At 34.8% G+C, this 14561-nt stretch overlaps 1 protein-coding gene across 3 annotated transcripts; it reads left to right on the forward strand.

Annotated features, from left to right (window-relative positions):
- Positions 1 to 285: 285 nt before the first annotated feature.
- LOC126723369 (DNA replication ATP-dependent helicase/nuclease JHS1) lies at positions 286 to 13918 on the forward strand. Of its 3 annotated transcripts, none has more exons than XM_050426744.1 (34): positions 292 to 830; positions 2104 to 2274; positions 2373 to 2603; positions 2825 to 2887; positions 3105 to 3314; positions 3443 to 3496; positions 3580 to 3641; positions 4435 to 4567; positions 4735 to 4845; positions 4966 to 5062; positions 5276 to 5358; positions 5883 to 5948; positions 6335 to 6490; positions 6617 to 6672; positions 6815 to 6865; positions 6932 to 7055; positions 7145 to 7201; positions 7500 to 7634; positions 7745 to 7999; positions 8567 to 8641; positions 8811 to 8932; positions 9031 to 9103; positions 9193 to 9297; positions 9407 to 9574; positions 10542 to 10611; positions 10697 to 10848; positions 11458 to 11535; positions 11629 to 11721; positions 11821 to 11958; positions 12185 to 12224; positions 12334 to 12407; positions 12524 to 12661; positions 13238 to 13357; positions 13526 to 13918. In XM_050426744.1, exons 1-34 carry the CDS (start codon positions 438 to 440, stop codon positions 13682 to 13684), a joined length of 4113 nt encoding a protein of 1370 aa, XP_050282701.1. In that variant the 5' UTR covers positions 292 to 437; the 3' UTR covers positions 13685 to 13918. The 3 variants fall into 3 exon arrangements, 2 of the variants coding, with proteins under 2 accessions (XP_050282701.1, XP_050282703.1); XM_050426746.1 differs by having other exon boundaries at positions 293 to 830; positions 6808 to 6865; positions 6945 to 7055; XR_007654239.1 differs by lacking the exons at positions 12185 to 12224; positions 12334 to 12407; positions 12524 to 12661; positions 13238 to 13357; positions 13526 to 13918 and having other exon boundaries at positions 286 to 830; positions 11636 to 11721.
- Positions 13919 to 14561: the final 643 nt, after the last annotated feature.

The raw sequence follows: 14561 nt of genomic DNA on the forward strand, positions 1-14561 counted from the left end.
TTGTTTACTGCTCTAATGATAAAAGTGTAATTATTATGTAGGCTGAAATTCTGTCACATGTATGTATGTATAAAAAAAATTTCCACTATTAAATATGGGCTGAAATTGGTCTGGCGACAGGGCCCAAAATTCCACCCGTCTGTACTCGACAAGGTCCAAATTCCAAACCCCCACCAAAAGGCCCAAAACGTATCCGCATCTTCCCCAAACCCCAAAAAACAAAAACAAAGCGCCATAAGTTTTGGCGGGAAAATCACAAATCTGAAATTCACAAAACAAATACTCCTAAACAATGCTCAAATCTCTCTCTCTCTCTCTGTCTCACTCACTCACTCACTCTCTGAGCATAATTGGAAGCTTAAAATCAACTTAAACAAAAAAAGAAAAAAGAAAAAAGAAAAATTAAAACCCTAAAATCCTCTCATTCCTCAGCTCCAATGCCTCCAAGAAAAAAGCCCAATTCATCATCATCATCATCATCCATCAAGAAATCGAACCATAACAGCAATCAACCGCAGCCGCCTTCGAAGTTCGGCATCCAGCATTTCTTCGATCGCCACACTCAGACTCAGAACGCCTCTCAAAACCCCAAGCCTCCTCTCACTTCCAACGCCGCCGCCGCCGTTTCGGCTCCGGTGTTGACTGATCGGAGCAATGAAAACGGACCGGCTTTGAAGAAACCCGGTCAGAAAGAGGCCGTTTCGCAGAATACGCCGGAGGATAACGTGGTGTTGGTCGGAGTTAACGCCGCCGACGAGAACCTCTCCGAGGTGTCGCCGGAGGTTTCCAAGTCCGTGTCTCTCAAGCGCTTCAAGTTCTCGCCTGGAATGGTAAATGTTATAGTTCACGTTCTGATTTTTCTCTGCTGAGTTTTGATAATTTTGATTAATTTTTATTTTTGATTAATTAGAGTAAAATTTATTAATTTAGGGGTTAAATTTGTTGTTGTAAACATCAACATTGTGATATAGTTGATAAATATCACAGTTTTTCAATTCTCTTATAGCAATCCTTTATAGTCCACATTATGTTTTTCTCTGCTTAATATTGATCTAAGATGTTCGTTTGGAATAACTTATTTAGCTGAAACTGAAAACTTTTTGTTGAAAGTGTAAACAAAAAAAAGGAAAAGTTAAAAGTTAGCTGAATATAATGGATTCATGAATAGTATTAAAAAGTGCAATGGGGCTATAAGTAGTAAGCTAAAAACTCAAATAAGTTGAAGCTTGCATCACATCTCATATGGGCTCAAAACGGGCAATTTTTGAAAAATTATAACTTGAAGTGGCCAGTAAGACACCGTATGACACGGATACGACGTAGATACGACACAGGTATAACACACTAAATTAAGTGTTTGTTTGTAGATATTGATTAATATGTTCTTTTAGCATTAACAATTTTTTGGCATAGTGTAAATTATTTATTTTTATCCTTTAATTATGCTTAATGAATACTAATTAGAGCAAAGTTTATTAAATTGGGGGTTAAATTTGTTGTTGTGAACATCAACTGATCAACATGGTGATATAGCATCCATTATATTCCACATTCTGTTTTTTTCTCTGTTTGATATTGAATTCTAAGAAGCACAGGCATGGACAAGGATATGGGTACGACACAATGACTCGAGCAATTTTTGAAAAATTATAACTTGAAATGGCTGGTATAACACCATATGATACGGGAATAACACAGATATGACACGGGTATAACACCCTAAATGAAGTGCCTGTGTTTACTAGATATTAATTAATATGTTCTTTTAGCATTAACAATTTTTTGGTGCAAATGCTTTTAGGGTGTAGTAATTGTGTAAATTATTTTTTTTGATCTTTTAATTATGCTTAATGAATACTAATTAGAGTAAAGTTTATTAATTTAGGGTTAAATTTGTTGTAAACAACAACATGGTGATAGTTGATAAATATCACAGTTTTCAATTCTCTTATAGCATCCATTTTAGTCCACATTTTGATTTCTCTGTAATTCTGATGATTTTGATACATATATTCATTTATTAATCAATATTTTTAGGTGAAAATGCTTAAAGTGCGTAAACTGTGTAAATTACTATTTAACTCTTGAATTATGGTGATATAGTTGATAAAGCAGAGCCAAGATGATGCGGGTGATGAGGTGACGTGGAAGATATCTCCGGTGAACGAAAGACTCCAAGCGGTTTCAAAGCGTGTGCCAGAGAAGATGATGAGAGTGTTGGCTGATTCATCGAGGCTCAACTCTTTACGCATGAAGCAATGCTCACAAAAAAAGGCATGTTTTTTTTTTTTTTTTTGATTTCCTTATGCATCTGTTGTCAATTTGTTATGTTTTGATTGATTCAGATGGTTAAGTGATGGTGATTAGTGCAGGCACCAATTTCTCCCGGTAAAGCTGGGAAGGTTGAGATGTGGCTCTCATCGCCGACACGAAAGGCTGCTGAAAGATCTTTGGTATCCATGAATAGGGTTGGGGTCAAAAGGGTTAACCTGGATCAGGATATGGATTTGTGTGGGAATGGAAGTGAATTGACTAGTACTGGAGTTGCTAGTGGACAGAGCCCGTTTCGAACTCCACCATCTCTATCATATTGCCATGATAAGGTAATTTTGTTTTCATAGGCCAACAATTTGTGGAAAACTGAGAAAAACTATTTCTTTAAATGGTTTATTGTTTAGGATTCAAGAAAAGACCAATAATAGTACCCTCTTAACTAAGTTATATATTTAGGACTCAAAAGTTTTTGATTTCTTGCTCTGTTTTTTTTTTAGTTGCCAACTTTAAGTGTGTACTTAGTCTGATTTATGCTGTAACTGAACCACAGATTGCTAACGGTGTAGCTTGCAATGGAGCAACTGATCAGCTAGGTTTAAGACAACACAAAAAGGTTTGGTTGTACTATGCAGTTTTACTTATGCTCTTCAGTTATCATACCACTTTTCCAATTTAAGTATTGATTATCGCATGAACATAGAGCACAAGTTTTCGATTTCTGAGTTGGAAGCTGATAGCCTGATATGCTTTGTTGCTCATAAGTCTAATATGTCTTCTCATTACGTAGTCGTAATTACCAATGATATCTACTTGTTTGTCTATTCTCATAGGCATTGCTTGAACTTTTGGATCAAGTAGAAGATGTCATTTCTGTTGAAGACTCCATATCTAATGATACAGAGGCATATTCATCGAAAATTCATAATAGAAATGGTGATGGAATGACCGTTGAAGTTGATCCTACAGTAGAAAGAGTGGCAGTGGATTTACCAGAAGATGCCATTGGGGATTTGTCCAATCGTAATTTTCTTGTATTGGAGGTATGCTTTACTTCTTTGATTTAATATTATGTCCTTGTGTTGGTGATGTGCTTTATTTTAATGGTTCTTTGATAAAGGGAAGAATGAGTTCTTAAGGATTGATTATATGCAATGCATCTGTGCTACAGGTGTCTGAGAAGCGTAGGCCTGCTGACTCCTCTGGTGCTCAATGCCCATATAAGGTTTTCAGTAAGCCTTATATGCAAACCAATTCATTGTTCCAATGGAGCTAGAACTGTAGTAAACTTGAACAATTGCTTTTCAGGTTCTTCGCTTACTGAACGAGTGTAGTGGAGAAGAGCGGGCTGTGTATTTGTGGGAAGAGTGGTGAGTAATTCAATGCCTCTTTCGTGGAAGAATTTTATTTCTTCTTCCAGTGTTAGAACCCCCTTCTATCCCCCCGCAATTGTAAAATTTTGCTTTGAACTTAAAGATCATCTCAACTTGTTAATTGTTCTGGAAAATGAACTGCATACAACTGAAATCTCTGGATGTACAAGCATGATTTCATGGCTTTCAATACTCATAATCATCATCATTAATACTATAACACTTGAAAATAGTTTGGCTTGCATTAATGCCCATTTTAACCTTGTGATTTGTAAGGTTAACCTGGATTGCTTGATGTGATTAGAAATCCATGTCCAGCATCATTCTAGTTTATATAACATAACCCCTTTTGGATGGGAGAGGCTGTATCTGCAAAACAATCTTTATGCTCTCATATGTTTCACCATAACAGTATAGCCTGAATTGTTGTTGGATATTAACCCCTCTTAGCTATTGGCTTGGTATGTTTGGTATATAGCTCGTATCTATTGGTCTCCTCATATACTTATCCAGTGTTTGGTTCACCTTATCGTTGCCAAGAACTTAATTGATATAGTCATCCTATTTGCTTTCTTAGTAGTTAGTACTGGTATATTAGAATTCCAAAAGGACTATCTTATATTTACTACCTTAGAAGTTGTACCAAGTGCCTATAATCTACTGAGAATCATATAATGCAGAAGATTTGCTGATCCTGATTGGTTGTACAGGTTAATCAGTGGCTGTTCACTGTTGGGGAAATTTTGTTCTTATTGTTCCTCAAAATTTTCCTTCTTTCATTTCTTGTCAGGTTTTATAGCGTCGTTGCACCTGGAGATACTGTAAATGTGATTGGCGAATTTGACGACCAGGGAAAGTGTGATGTGGATCGTGACAATAATTTTATAATTGTTCACCCAGATGTATTGGTTTCTGGAACACGGGTAAGAATCACCTGCTTGATGAATATTGTATTATTTTTATGTGGCAATATGTGTTGTGGCTATCCTACTGGTGGATTCTACAAAGCATTCTTACAAGCATATTTGTTGACTAGATTTGAGCTTATATTCCCTTCATTTCTTCCTTATAAAAAGATTTGTTTTTTTAGGTTGCTGGTAGTTTCAGTTGCCCTAGGCGAACAGTTTTGGATGAGAGGGTAAAGTGCAGTGAGTATTCAACTGCAGCATTAATTGGTACCTTGCTGCACCAAATTTTTCAGGTTTTCAAACTCGCTCTACCACCTTGAAAGATTGTTTGATATATATATATATATATATATTATGAACTTCATATGTGATCTCTTTTCTCTCTCTCTCTCTTTTTTTTTTTTTTTTTCCAGGCTGGACTTATGAAGGAAATTCCAACAATAAAGTTCCTGGAGGAATATGCAAGAGTGGTGCTCCAGAAAAGCATTGAAAGCTTATATGCATGTGGAGGTGCAAACTCATATATTTGCAATTAACTGTAATTTCTAAACTGTCGATGTTTTCCATGCTCATCATTATTGTGGACTCATAGAACTGAAGCATTTGCATCAGTTTGTTGGTCCATTTTCAAGCACCAAAATATTTTGAATAAAATGCCATCAGTTAGTTCTATGGATTATCTTGTCTGAAAGTTCTAATCTCTCCCACATGTGGATTTTGCAGTAAATGAAAATGATATACAGAAAACCTTGATTGAGGCTATCCCAAAAATATTGAATTGGATCATCACATTCAAAGATTCACAGGTGGGCTGATATATTCTTATTGCTGGTACTTTTGTTCTTGATTACCTTTCAACAATAGTATGAATTTTGTTTGTTTTTGCCAAAGCTTAATCATCCTAACTGGACTGATCGTGAACCACATTAATTCCTGCATGGAGCCTATTCATTTGTTTGTTTGCTCTGTTTCTAGAGGAGTATGTAGTGGTTTTGTTTCTTGTTTTATTGTGTATATATTGACATCTTAGTGGTTATAAACAACAGAAAACGTTGTAATATCATATAACCAGAATCAAAATTGTGTAAAATGCCTACACTCATCATCTGTGTGAGTCCCAATTCCCAAATTCAGCACATTCTAGGGGGGTTGGAAGGCATGAACCCACCCCATTGCCATCCAAATTCCAAAATTTTCTGATTATGCCTTTAGATATTTATTATATGATCTACACTACACATGGTATTTTTTTTCCTATTCTTGTTTTATACCTTATAAGGCAAACATCCAACTCTTGGGACTAATGATGTAATTATTTTGTTGTTGACAGGATTCCAAGGCTCCTTCTGTTGATTTTGGATCTGATGAGGGGCTGAAAAAGGTTAACATATCTGAGGCAAGAAATCTCACCTCTTTGCAACAAAATGACTTGTCATTTTTCAATTTTGCATATATTAAATATGCATTCACTGGTATAAACTCTAATAGACCATATGAAAAATACATGGTGGCAGGTGTATATTTTGATTAGCATGTACCCTAGTTTTTTTCTTGCAGTCTATAAATTCATGTCAAACCTTCATTTGGAGATCAATTTGTTGTAGCACACATTTGAATGATTTATTCATATATTTATCATAATTGTAGTTCTCTATTTGCCGTTACTTTGTTAGAGACAGTTCTAGTTATGAAGGTTGAGACTGTAAATGGAGTGCCACTTTCTAGTTTTCATTCACTTCCATGTAAACAACATTATTTAGAAGATTTCTGTTGTAAATGTAGGTAATTGATATTGAGGAGATGGCTTGGGCCCCTAAATATGGCTTGAAAGGGATGATTGATGCTTCAGTCAGAGCCAATGTAATATCAAACAAAAATGAAGCTCATGAGAAGATTATGCCTTTAGAGTTTAAAACTGGCAAAGCATCAAATGGCCAGGCAAGTCTATGGTCTTAACTGTGATTTGATAGCCAAAAGAAATGCTAGAATAATGAAAATTGGACTACTCAAATAATCTTATCATCTTTGGTATTATCCTTCTTTTGACACTAGTGATGTTTGCAGTCATCTATGGAGCACAGTGCACAAGTAATCTTATACACTCTCCTTATGTCTGAGAGGTGTGCATATCATCCCCTCTCTTTGCATATATATATTTTTTGTGGTGGAGGGATGTCACATGCCTCTATTATTGATAGAGAACCTTTAAGAAAGCATACTTTTATTTATTTATTTTGATTTGGTCTCTTATTTAGGTACCAGAAGCATATTGATTCAGGTCTTCTATATTATCTTCAGTCTGGTCAGACACAGGTAAGTTTAAAATAAATTTGTGCTCTCTGTTTCTCTAAAAACTTTTAGGTTTTTGAGTGTGTATAGACCTTGTGTAAAGGGGATCGTGGTTCGAAGATCTGATTTGGTTGGGTTAATTATGCGTCGTAATGAGCTTGCAAATGATATTCTCAAGGCATCAACAATACAACAACTACCCGCAATGATACAGGTATGACTGTTACTGAATTGTTAATTATAGTTTGTTTCTGGAAAACTCTTTTTTGGATTGCCATTTGAAAGTATCTCCATTTTCAACAGAGTCTGAGCATGTGTAAAGGTTGTCGCCATCTTAATGTTTGCAGCATCTATCATAAGGTAAATTTGTTATCTTTATAAAGTTGGACTGTGAAAAGCTTTTCTTGCTCATTAAATGCTTCTGTTTGCTGGGCATGGGAGTGTGATAATGAGAATCTCATTTACAGACTAGCGGTCCCCATGTTTTGTTTGTAGAACATTCATTCTATTTGGTATCCCATATCCATGAAGTGTGGGAAAACCAAACCCACCTAGGGGGTTTGTAAAAGGATTATGCAAAATTCAATCATTGTCATATGGGCTTAAAGATGCAAGAGTATTGGTATTTGTCATTGGCCTTAATATGTCATTGATGTAGGCACATGGTGGAAGCACTGAAAGCAGTGGGTTAGGAGATGTGTTTGAGTCACATACTAACCACCTAACCGTTTCTCATTCCATTTTCCTTCGGCATTGGGATCGGTTGATTGACTTGGAAGCTAAAGAGATCGAGGTGCTTTTTTGAAGCCATTATATGCATTTTTATTGAAACATATCTCCTCAAAATATTATGCATAATTTTTTGACTTGCTTATTTCCTCTCTTTCCCCTTCGCTATTTCAGCTTGTAAAGAAACAAATCTGGCGTTCGCATAGTTCAAAGAGTGATGATTCCAGAGGTTGTCTTTCTTCTATTGTTCTTGATGCTTCAGATAAACTTCCACATCAGAAGTCTCTTAAAGAAAACCGGTTCATTTATCGTTTTGTGCATCGAGATCTATCATCCATCAATGTCAAAGCATTGGGCGGGGATCCTTTAAGTGTTGCCTCTTCTCTTAAAAGTGATATGGACTGCACACTTAGAAGTGGAGATTATGTGGTACAATTATTTTCTTGTAATACATTTTTGCATGATGTAACTTTAGCTAAGTTTGTTCTCCCTTATGACGAGAACCAGGGTTTCGAATCCTCCCTCCTACACTTGTTATAACAATTATGGACATATATATATATATATATATATGTATAGTAGAGGTTTGGCATGGATTGCTCAATATTTTTGGTCTTTTCTGATTCCTACTCTGTTCTTTACTTGTAAGAGTTGATCTTATTGACGCTTGAACAAGAGAATCTGGACTTTGTTTTCTTAAGCAACAACATACAAGGTTAAAAAGCAACATACAAGCTTAATGAGCGCCCATTCATTTGCATAATTGTTACCCTAATAAAATTATAGGATAAAAATCCTCTATCGCACTCTGTTCCACTGTATACTCCACCTGTTACAGCTTGCCACATGTCATTTTTTCCTCAAAAAGTAACCAAAGTCTGGAGCATAAAGTGGAACAAAGGATTTTTATATATAAGTTCTGTATCATGTGGTGTATTTCATCTTTATTTTTTGACATAATAATTAGTTTTTTTTTTTCCCTGATGTTATGTTTAGATACTTAGCACTGAATCTTGCCATCAAACCATTGCAAGTGGGGTCATTACAGAGATAAGTCGTTCTCATGTTTCCGTAAGTATTACATCTGCTGTTTCTATTTGTATCTAGTACTTTAAACTTTAGCCAATTAATGTTAAACCTGCTCCAAATGGATTTCTTAAAGAGCATAGTAGTCTATGCTCTTGAACTATGATATTTTAATGACTTACACAGTTTCAAATTGTCTTCTATAATACTATAGGTTTCTTTTTCTAAGCGCTTACGGCTTCCCAGGAGCAATCCTTCTTTAGAGACACAGGATCTTTTTGGAGAAGTTTGGCGGATTGACAAGGATGAATTTTTGACTTCATTTGCAGTTATGAGGTACTTACATGAACTTAACTATTGTGTGATGTATGTCCCTCCAACCCACCCTGCCCATGTACAAGGGCTGAATTCAAGCTTGATGTTGTTTTTTGAAGGTTTAACCTTGTACAACTTTTTCTACAAAGTTCACAAAGTACTCATCTTCGGAAGATGATCGTTGACCTTGAGGTAAATGTTTGTTGCTACTTTATTTGGTCAATGTCTCGCTAATCGTATAATGCCTTTTTGTATGATTCTGCAATTTTATGTCCTTGTAGGCTCCTAAATTTGACAGTGGATGTATATTCAGCCAGGATCCAGCAATATCATACGTCTGGTCAGAGAAGAGTTTGAATGATGATCAGCGTCGAGCTATTCTTAAGGTTTTCTGCAGAGCATGCTAATGTCCAATTTCTTGAGCAGTTACTTGTTAAAGCTAGTCTGACCAATTTATATGGAATACTTCTCTTTACTGATTTATCTTTTATTCAGATACTCACAGCAAAGGATTACACTCTAATACTAGGAATGCCTGGAACGGGCAAGACGTCTACAATGGTGCATGCTGTGAAGGCCCTGTTGATGAGAGGGGCATCCATTTTGCTTACATCTTACACAAATTCAGCCATAGATAATTTGCTTATAAAATTAAAAGCTCAGGTCATCACTATCTTTTATTAATCTGGATTACTGTAAATGCTTGGTTTCTTCCATGTTAATTCATTTTTTTGATGCCTGTCTATTTTGTAATGTTAAGCTTCAAGTGGCAACTGAATGTACTTATCTACTTGTGTTAATTTTTCTTGTGTTGCTTATTAAGTATTGTTTACTTCTAAGTAACTTGTTTTGTAATGAAAACTTTCTTTTCTGTAACAAAAAAAAAAGGTTTATGACAAAAAGGAAAATAGATATCATAATGAGATCCTAATCTTAAAACAAAAATGGGGGATATGGCAAAATTGGTAGACGCTACGGACTTAATTGGATTGAGCCTTGGTATGGAAACTTACCAAGTGATAACTTTCAAATTCAGAGAAACCCTGGAATTAAAAATGGGCAATCCTGATATATATATATATATATATATAGCATTTACTGCAGATAATGAAACCATAGAGGATATTCTTTCTTGTTATTGCCACTTCTGATCTTTTATTTTACCTTTCCCTTTTTCTTAAATAAGGATGTTTTATTGTAAGGAAAAGTCTGATGCTTAGGCAACATGCCCATAACTGCCTTAAATTCAACTTCATAACACTGGATTCATAAATTTACCTTCTTTATTCAACTAATGGGGTCTTAACTATGATTGCCTCCTTGATTCATTGGTAATCATGCCTATTCTTTCTGCATCAATCAATATTTCTCCCCTATAGCATTAGGCATACCAGAGTGCTTGGTAAGAAACGGTTAAAAAGTCTTCTGTCCTTGGGATATTCAGTGCTTACTCAATCTTCAAAAGCCACTTATGAAGGGCTTGCAAATCGGCTGGTGATTGTTCATATGATTGGTCCTCATATGTATGAGTGTGTGTGTGTATCCTCACATTGATACGTCACTCTTATGTCGTCATTAAATTATTACTATCATTTTTTCGTGCACATTATTGAAATTTTAAAATTAGCAGGGCATCGATTTTGTACGTATTGGAAGATATGAAGCTGTGCATGAGGAAGTTCAGGGGCATTGCTTTTCAGGTGAGATTATAAATTGTTATTAGCACTCCTTGTAATAGAATCTGTTGATTTGTTATCCATCATGTGATAAAGCTTTTTATGACAGCAATGAATGTACAAAGTGTTGAAGATGTTAAAATAAGAATAGAACAAGTCAAAGTTGTTGCAGTTACTTGTCTTGGAATTACCAGTCCCTTGCTTACCAACAAGAGATTTGATGTATGCATCATGGATGAAGCTGGTCAGACTACCCTCCCGGTATGCTTCTCTTTTGTTGATCTGTTCTAGTGTGTCTATAAATCAAACTCTTCTTGTTGAGGACCTTGAGTTGGCTTTTTATAATGCACCTAAATTAATGTGATATATACCAAGAGATTGGAATTCAGGCATTATGTTGTAGACAACTAAGGCAAGTGGAAATCATGATATTGTGGCACGTAGTTTTAGTAAAACTAAAATTCAAAGCATGGGAGTACTGAATTTTGATGGCCTAGAGATTTGTAAAAAATAAACTTCTCTATCTATATGTTAATATATGTGTGTGAATGAATATTTAATCATTTATGTGGGCAGTGAATATATGTTATTGATAGGATAAGATTTAAACTGATGACATTCATAACCACTTATGTTTAATTGGCAATCACTTTTTTATATTTAAGACGTGTGGTGGTTTGAAAAATTGTTAATGAAGAGAATTGAGTCTTTTATTTAGTATATAACCTTTTGTATTTGTTTGTAATTCTTTAGGATACTTTATGCCATTTTTGCATGAAGTAGTCTCTTTTTAATAAAATTTTATTACTTATATATATATTTATATATATATAAACTTCATAATGAGTTTATGAGTGAATATCCTATCAGGTATCCTTGGGACCCTTGATGTTTGCTTCAACATTTGTCCTTGTTGGTGATCATTATCAACTACCACCTCTTGTCCAGGTAATATGTCTTTTGTGTTTATAGTTCTACTTGCTGAATTTTTCCTGCTGTAATTTTTTTAGCTCATGAAGTATTGTGCTTATCTTCTTCTAGAGCACAGAGGCTCGGGAGAATGGAATGGGAATAAGCTTGTTTTGCAGGCTATCTGAAGCACATCCTCAGGCAATTTCTGCATTGCAGAGCCAGGTGACCTGAATTCAGAGTTGAATTTGAATTTAATGGCTTGACTCTTCTTTTGGTACTCTTTCTGTACCAGGTATGCTTACTTGGCTGATTTGTATGCAGTATCGTATGTGTCAAGGAGTTATGGAACTATCAAATGCCTTGATATATGGTGACAGATTACGCTGTGGATCCTCTGAAATAGCTTGTGCGAAACTTAAGCTTTCTTGTTTGAAGTCTTGTTCATCATGGCTAAAGGAGGTAAACACATTCTTTTCCTTGTAGTTCCATTGTGATTTAGTGTCTTCTTGGTTGAACCTGATGTTTATTTGCAGTTGGAAGTTCTAAGGCTTTGTTGTAATTTTCTGTGCTGATCCTGTGTTATATTTAAAATTAATGGTTAATCAACTTCTGCTGTTGACTTTCATATTTTGTTTTTAAACTTCCAAAATATTAAATGGCCTCACTAAGTGATTCATAATTGCAGGTTTTGAATCCAACCAAACCAGTCATATTTATTGATACAGGTTATAAATGCATAATCTTTTGCTTTGCCTATCATTTTTATTAATGTGGTTTTGTTATATGGCATCATTTCTTGCATATAATTTTTTTTCTCTCTTTTTTACAAATCAGATATGTTGCCTGCTTTTGAGGCAAAAGATCAAAAGACTGTGAATAACCCGGTTGAAGCTTACATAATTGCAGAGGTATTGTTGTTATTTAAATATAATAATAAATAGTTCTTGTTACCTAAGACCAGTCCCTGTGAGTTGTTCAGAGCTCTAATGAATTATATTTGTTCCTTATTATGTTCATTATAAAGGTCACAGAGCAATTGGTTAACAACGGAATTGAAGAGGAGGATATTGGCATCATTACCCCTTATAATTCACAGGCAAATCTCATCCGCCATGCTGTGTATACAACCTCTGTGGAGATACATACCATTGATAAATATCAGGTTAGGCTAAGTGTTTGATTGTTGTTTGATTGTTTATATACCAGAAATTTTACTTGGACTGAATGACTTGTTTGGCCATGGCCTTTTCTTTTAGCTTTTATTACAACTTTTTAAAGCCTCATTTTTTGTGTACAACTATAATTTAACAAAGTTCTACAAATAAGCTTTTAGCAAAAAGCTACATCCACAACTATAATTTAACAAACTTCTGCAAATAAGCTTTTATCAAAAAGCTACATCCAAATGCACCAGTCTTTCTTTTCTACTGTCTGTAGCTTGTGATAAAGATGTAATCAATTTTAGGGGTTCATTCTGCTTTATTTGGATCCAACAGTTACACTCCAACCTTTGAACTAATAATAGTATAATACCACCTCTCTGTCCCCCTAGCTGAATGGTGACGAGGAACACTCAACCTCTCTGTTTTTATTTGTTTATTATTATTATTATTATTATTATTATTTATTTTTTTTTTTATAGAAATTTTGTTATGTTGGTACTCTTAAATCTTAATTAAGTTTGAAGATCACATCCTATATCAGTGTAACTTATTACTTCCCTTTACCTTTGGTCTAGGGAAGAGACAAGGACTGCATACTGGTGTCATTTGTTAGGTCTAGCGAAAATCCGAGGAACTGCACTTCCTCACTGCTTGGTGACTGGCATAGGATTAATGTGGCTCTAACACGTGCAAAGGTAGGCAAAAGAAGTGCTTAAATTACTTTTCCACTATAAATTTCTAGTTTTCGTGAACATTTTACTTCCCGTTTATGTGGGGAAGTGGAGGGAAAAGAAAATTGAAGCATCCTAGATGTAAGCATCTCAAGTAGACCATTATCTTGATTCGTTTTTTTGTTTGTACAGAAAAAGTTGATCATGGTGGGATCATGCAAAACCCTATCCAAGGTTCCATTACTGAAGCTTCTCATCAAAAAAGTAGATGAGCAATCAGGAATACTGAGTGTCTCCAAGAACGATATCAATTACAATGGAGGGCTGAAGAGATGCTCTCAGTTCAGATAAGATTTTGCCCCCTTTTCCATTGTTAATGTATATAAAAAAATTTTGTTTTTTTGTTTTACCTTCTTAAAACCCAATATAAAGATTATGTATAGAAGGAGGACATTATTTTTTGTAATATTTTTGGAAATGTATATAAGAAATAGCTCCTCTCTCTTGGTCTATACCTTTGTTTATACACAAATGGACTCTGAAATACAAGTTTTCCCGTGTGCTGAGCAGCAGTGATTGAGCCAAGCCTTATTAGTTTATGGGTTGTCTTATTAGTTTTGTCTCTTTTTGCAGTTTTATGTCATATTTTTCAGTGTGGGTCAAATTTGTAGATAGAAAAAAATATTAAAATAACTAAAAGGACTAGTTTTATGATATTTCATTTATTTATTTAATTATTTTATTAAATGAGACCCACTTACAACCTTAACAAGCACCTATACGGTGATTGTTAACATTTGCCTTAGTCAATATGTTGTCTGACTATTGTGACTGGTGAGTCTGGCCTTTGTAATCTGAAAACAATCAAACATATAGCTGAAACTTGCTTCCTTATGGCACTGTATTCTTATTTTGAAAAAGACCAGTATGATATGGCCCTCCCAAACAAAATGTTTCATTCTATTCTTTACAGCATGGTAATGTCCAACTTTTGAGCATTTACTTGTTGAACTTTCCTGACCAATTATCTATGGAATGCATGTCTTTAGTCATTTATCTATTATTCAGATACTTACAGCAAAGGATAAGTAATTTTTTATTTATAGCATTGATGAAGATTCATGAGATTGCTACAAATACAAGTTCAATCAGGTTTATCATTTTGAAAAGTAATAAATTTGTTAAGCTCAAATGGTCAGCCATTGTATCTTGATCTCGGTGACTATTA

This window comes from Quercus robur, chromosome 4 (genome assembly GCF_932294415.1).
Source record: "Quercus robur chromosome 4, dhQueRobu3.1, whole genome shotgun sequence".
NCBI lineage: Eukaryota > Viridiplantae > Streptophyta > Magnoliopsida > Fagales > Fagaceae > Quercus > Quercus robur.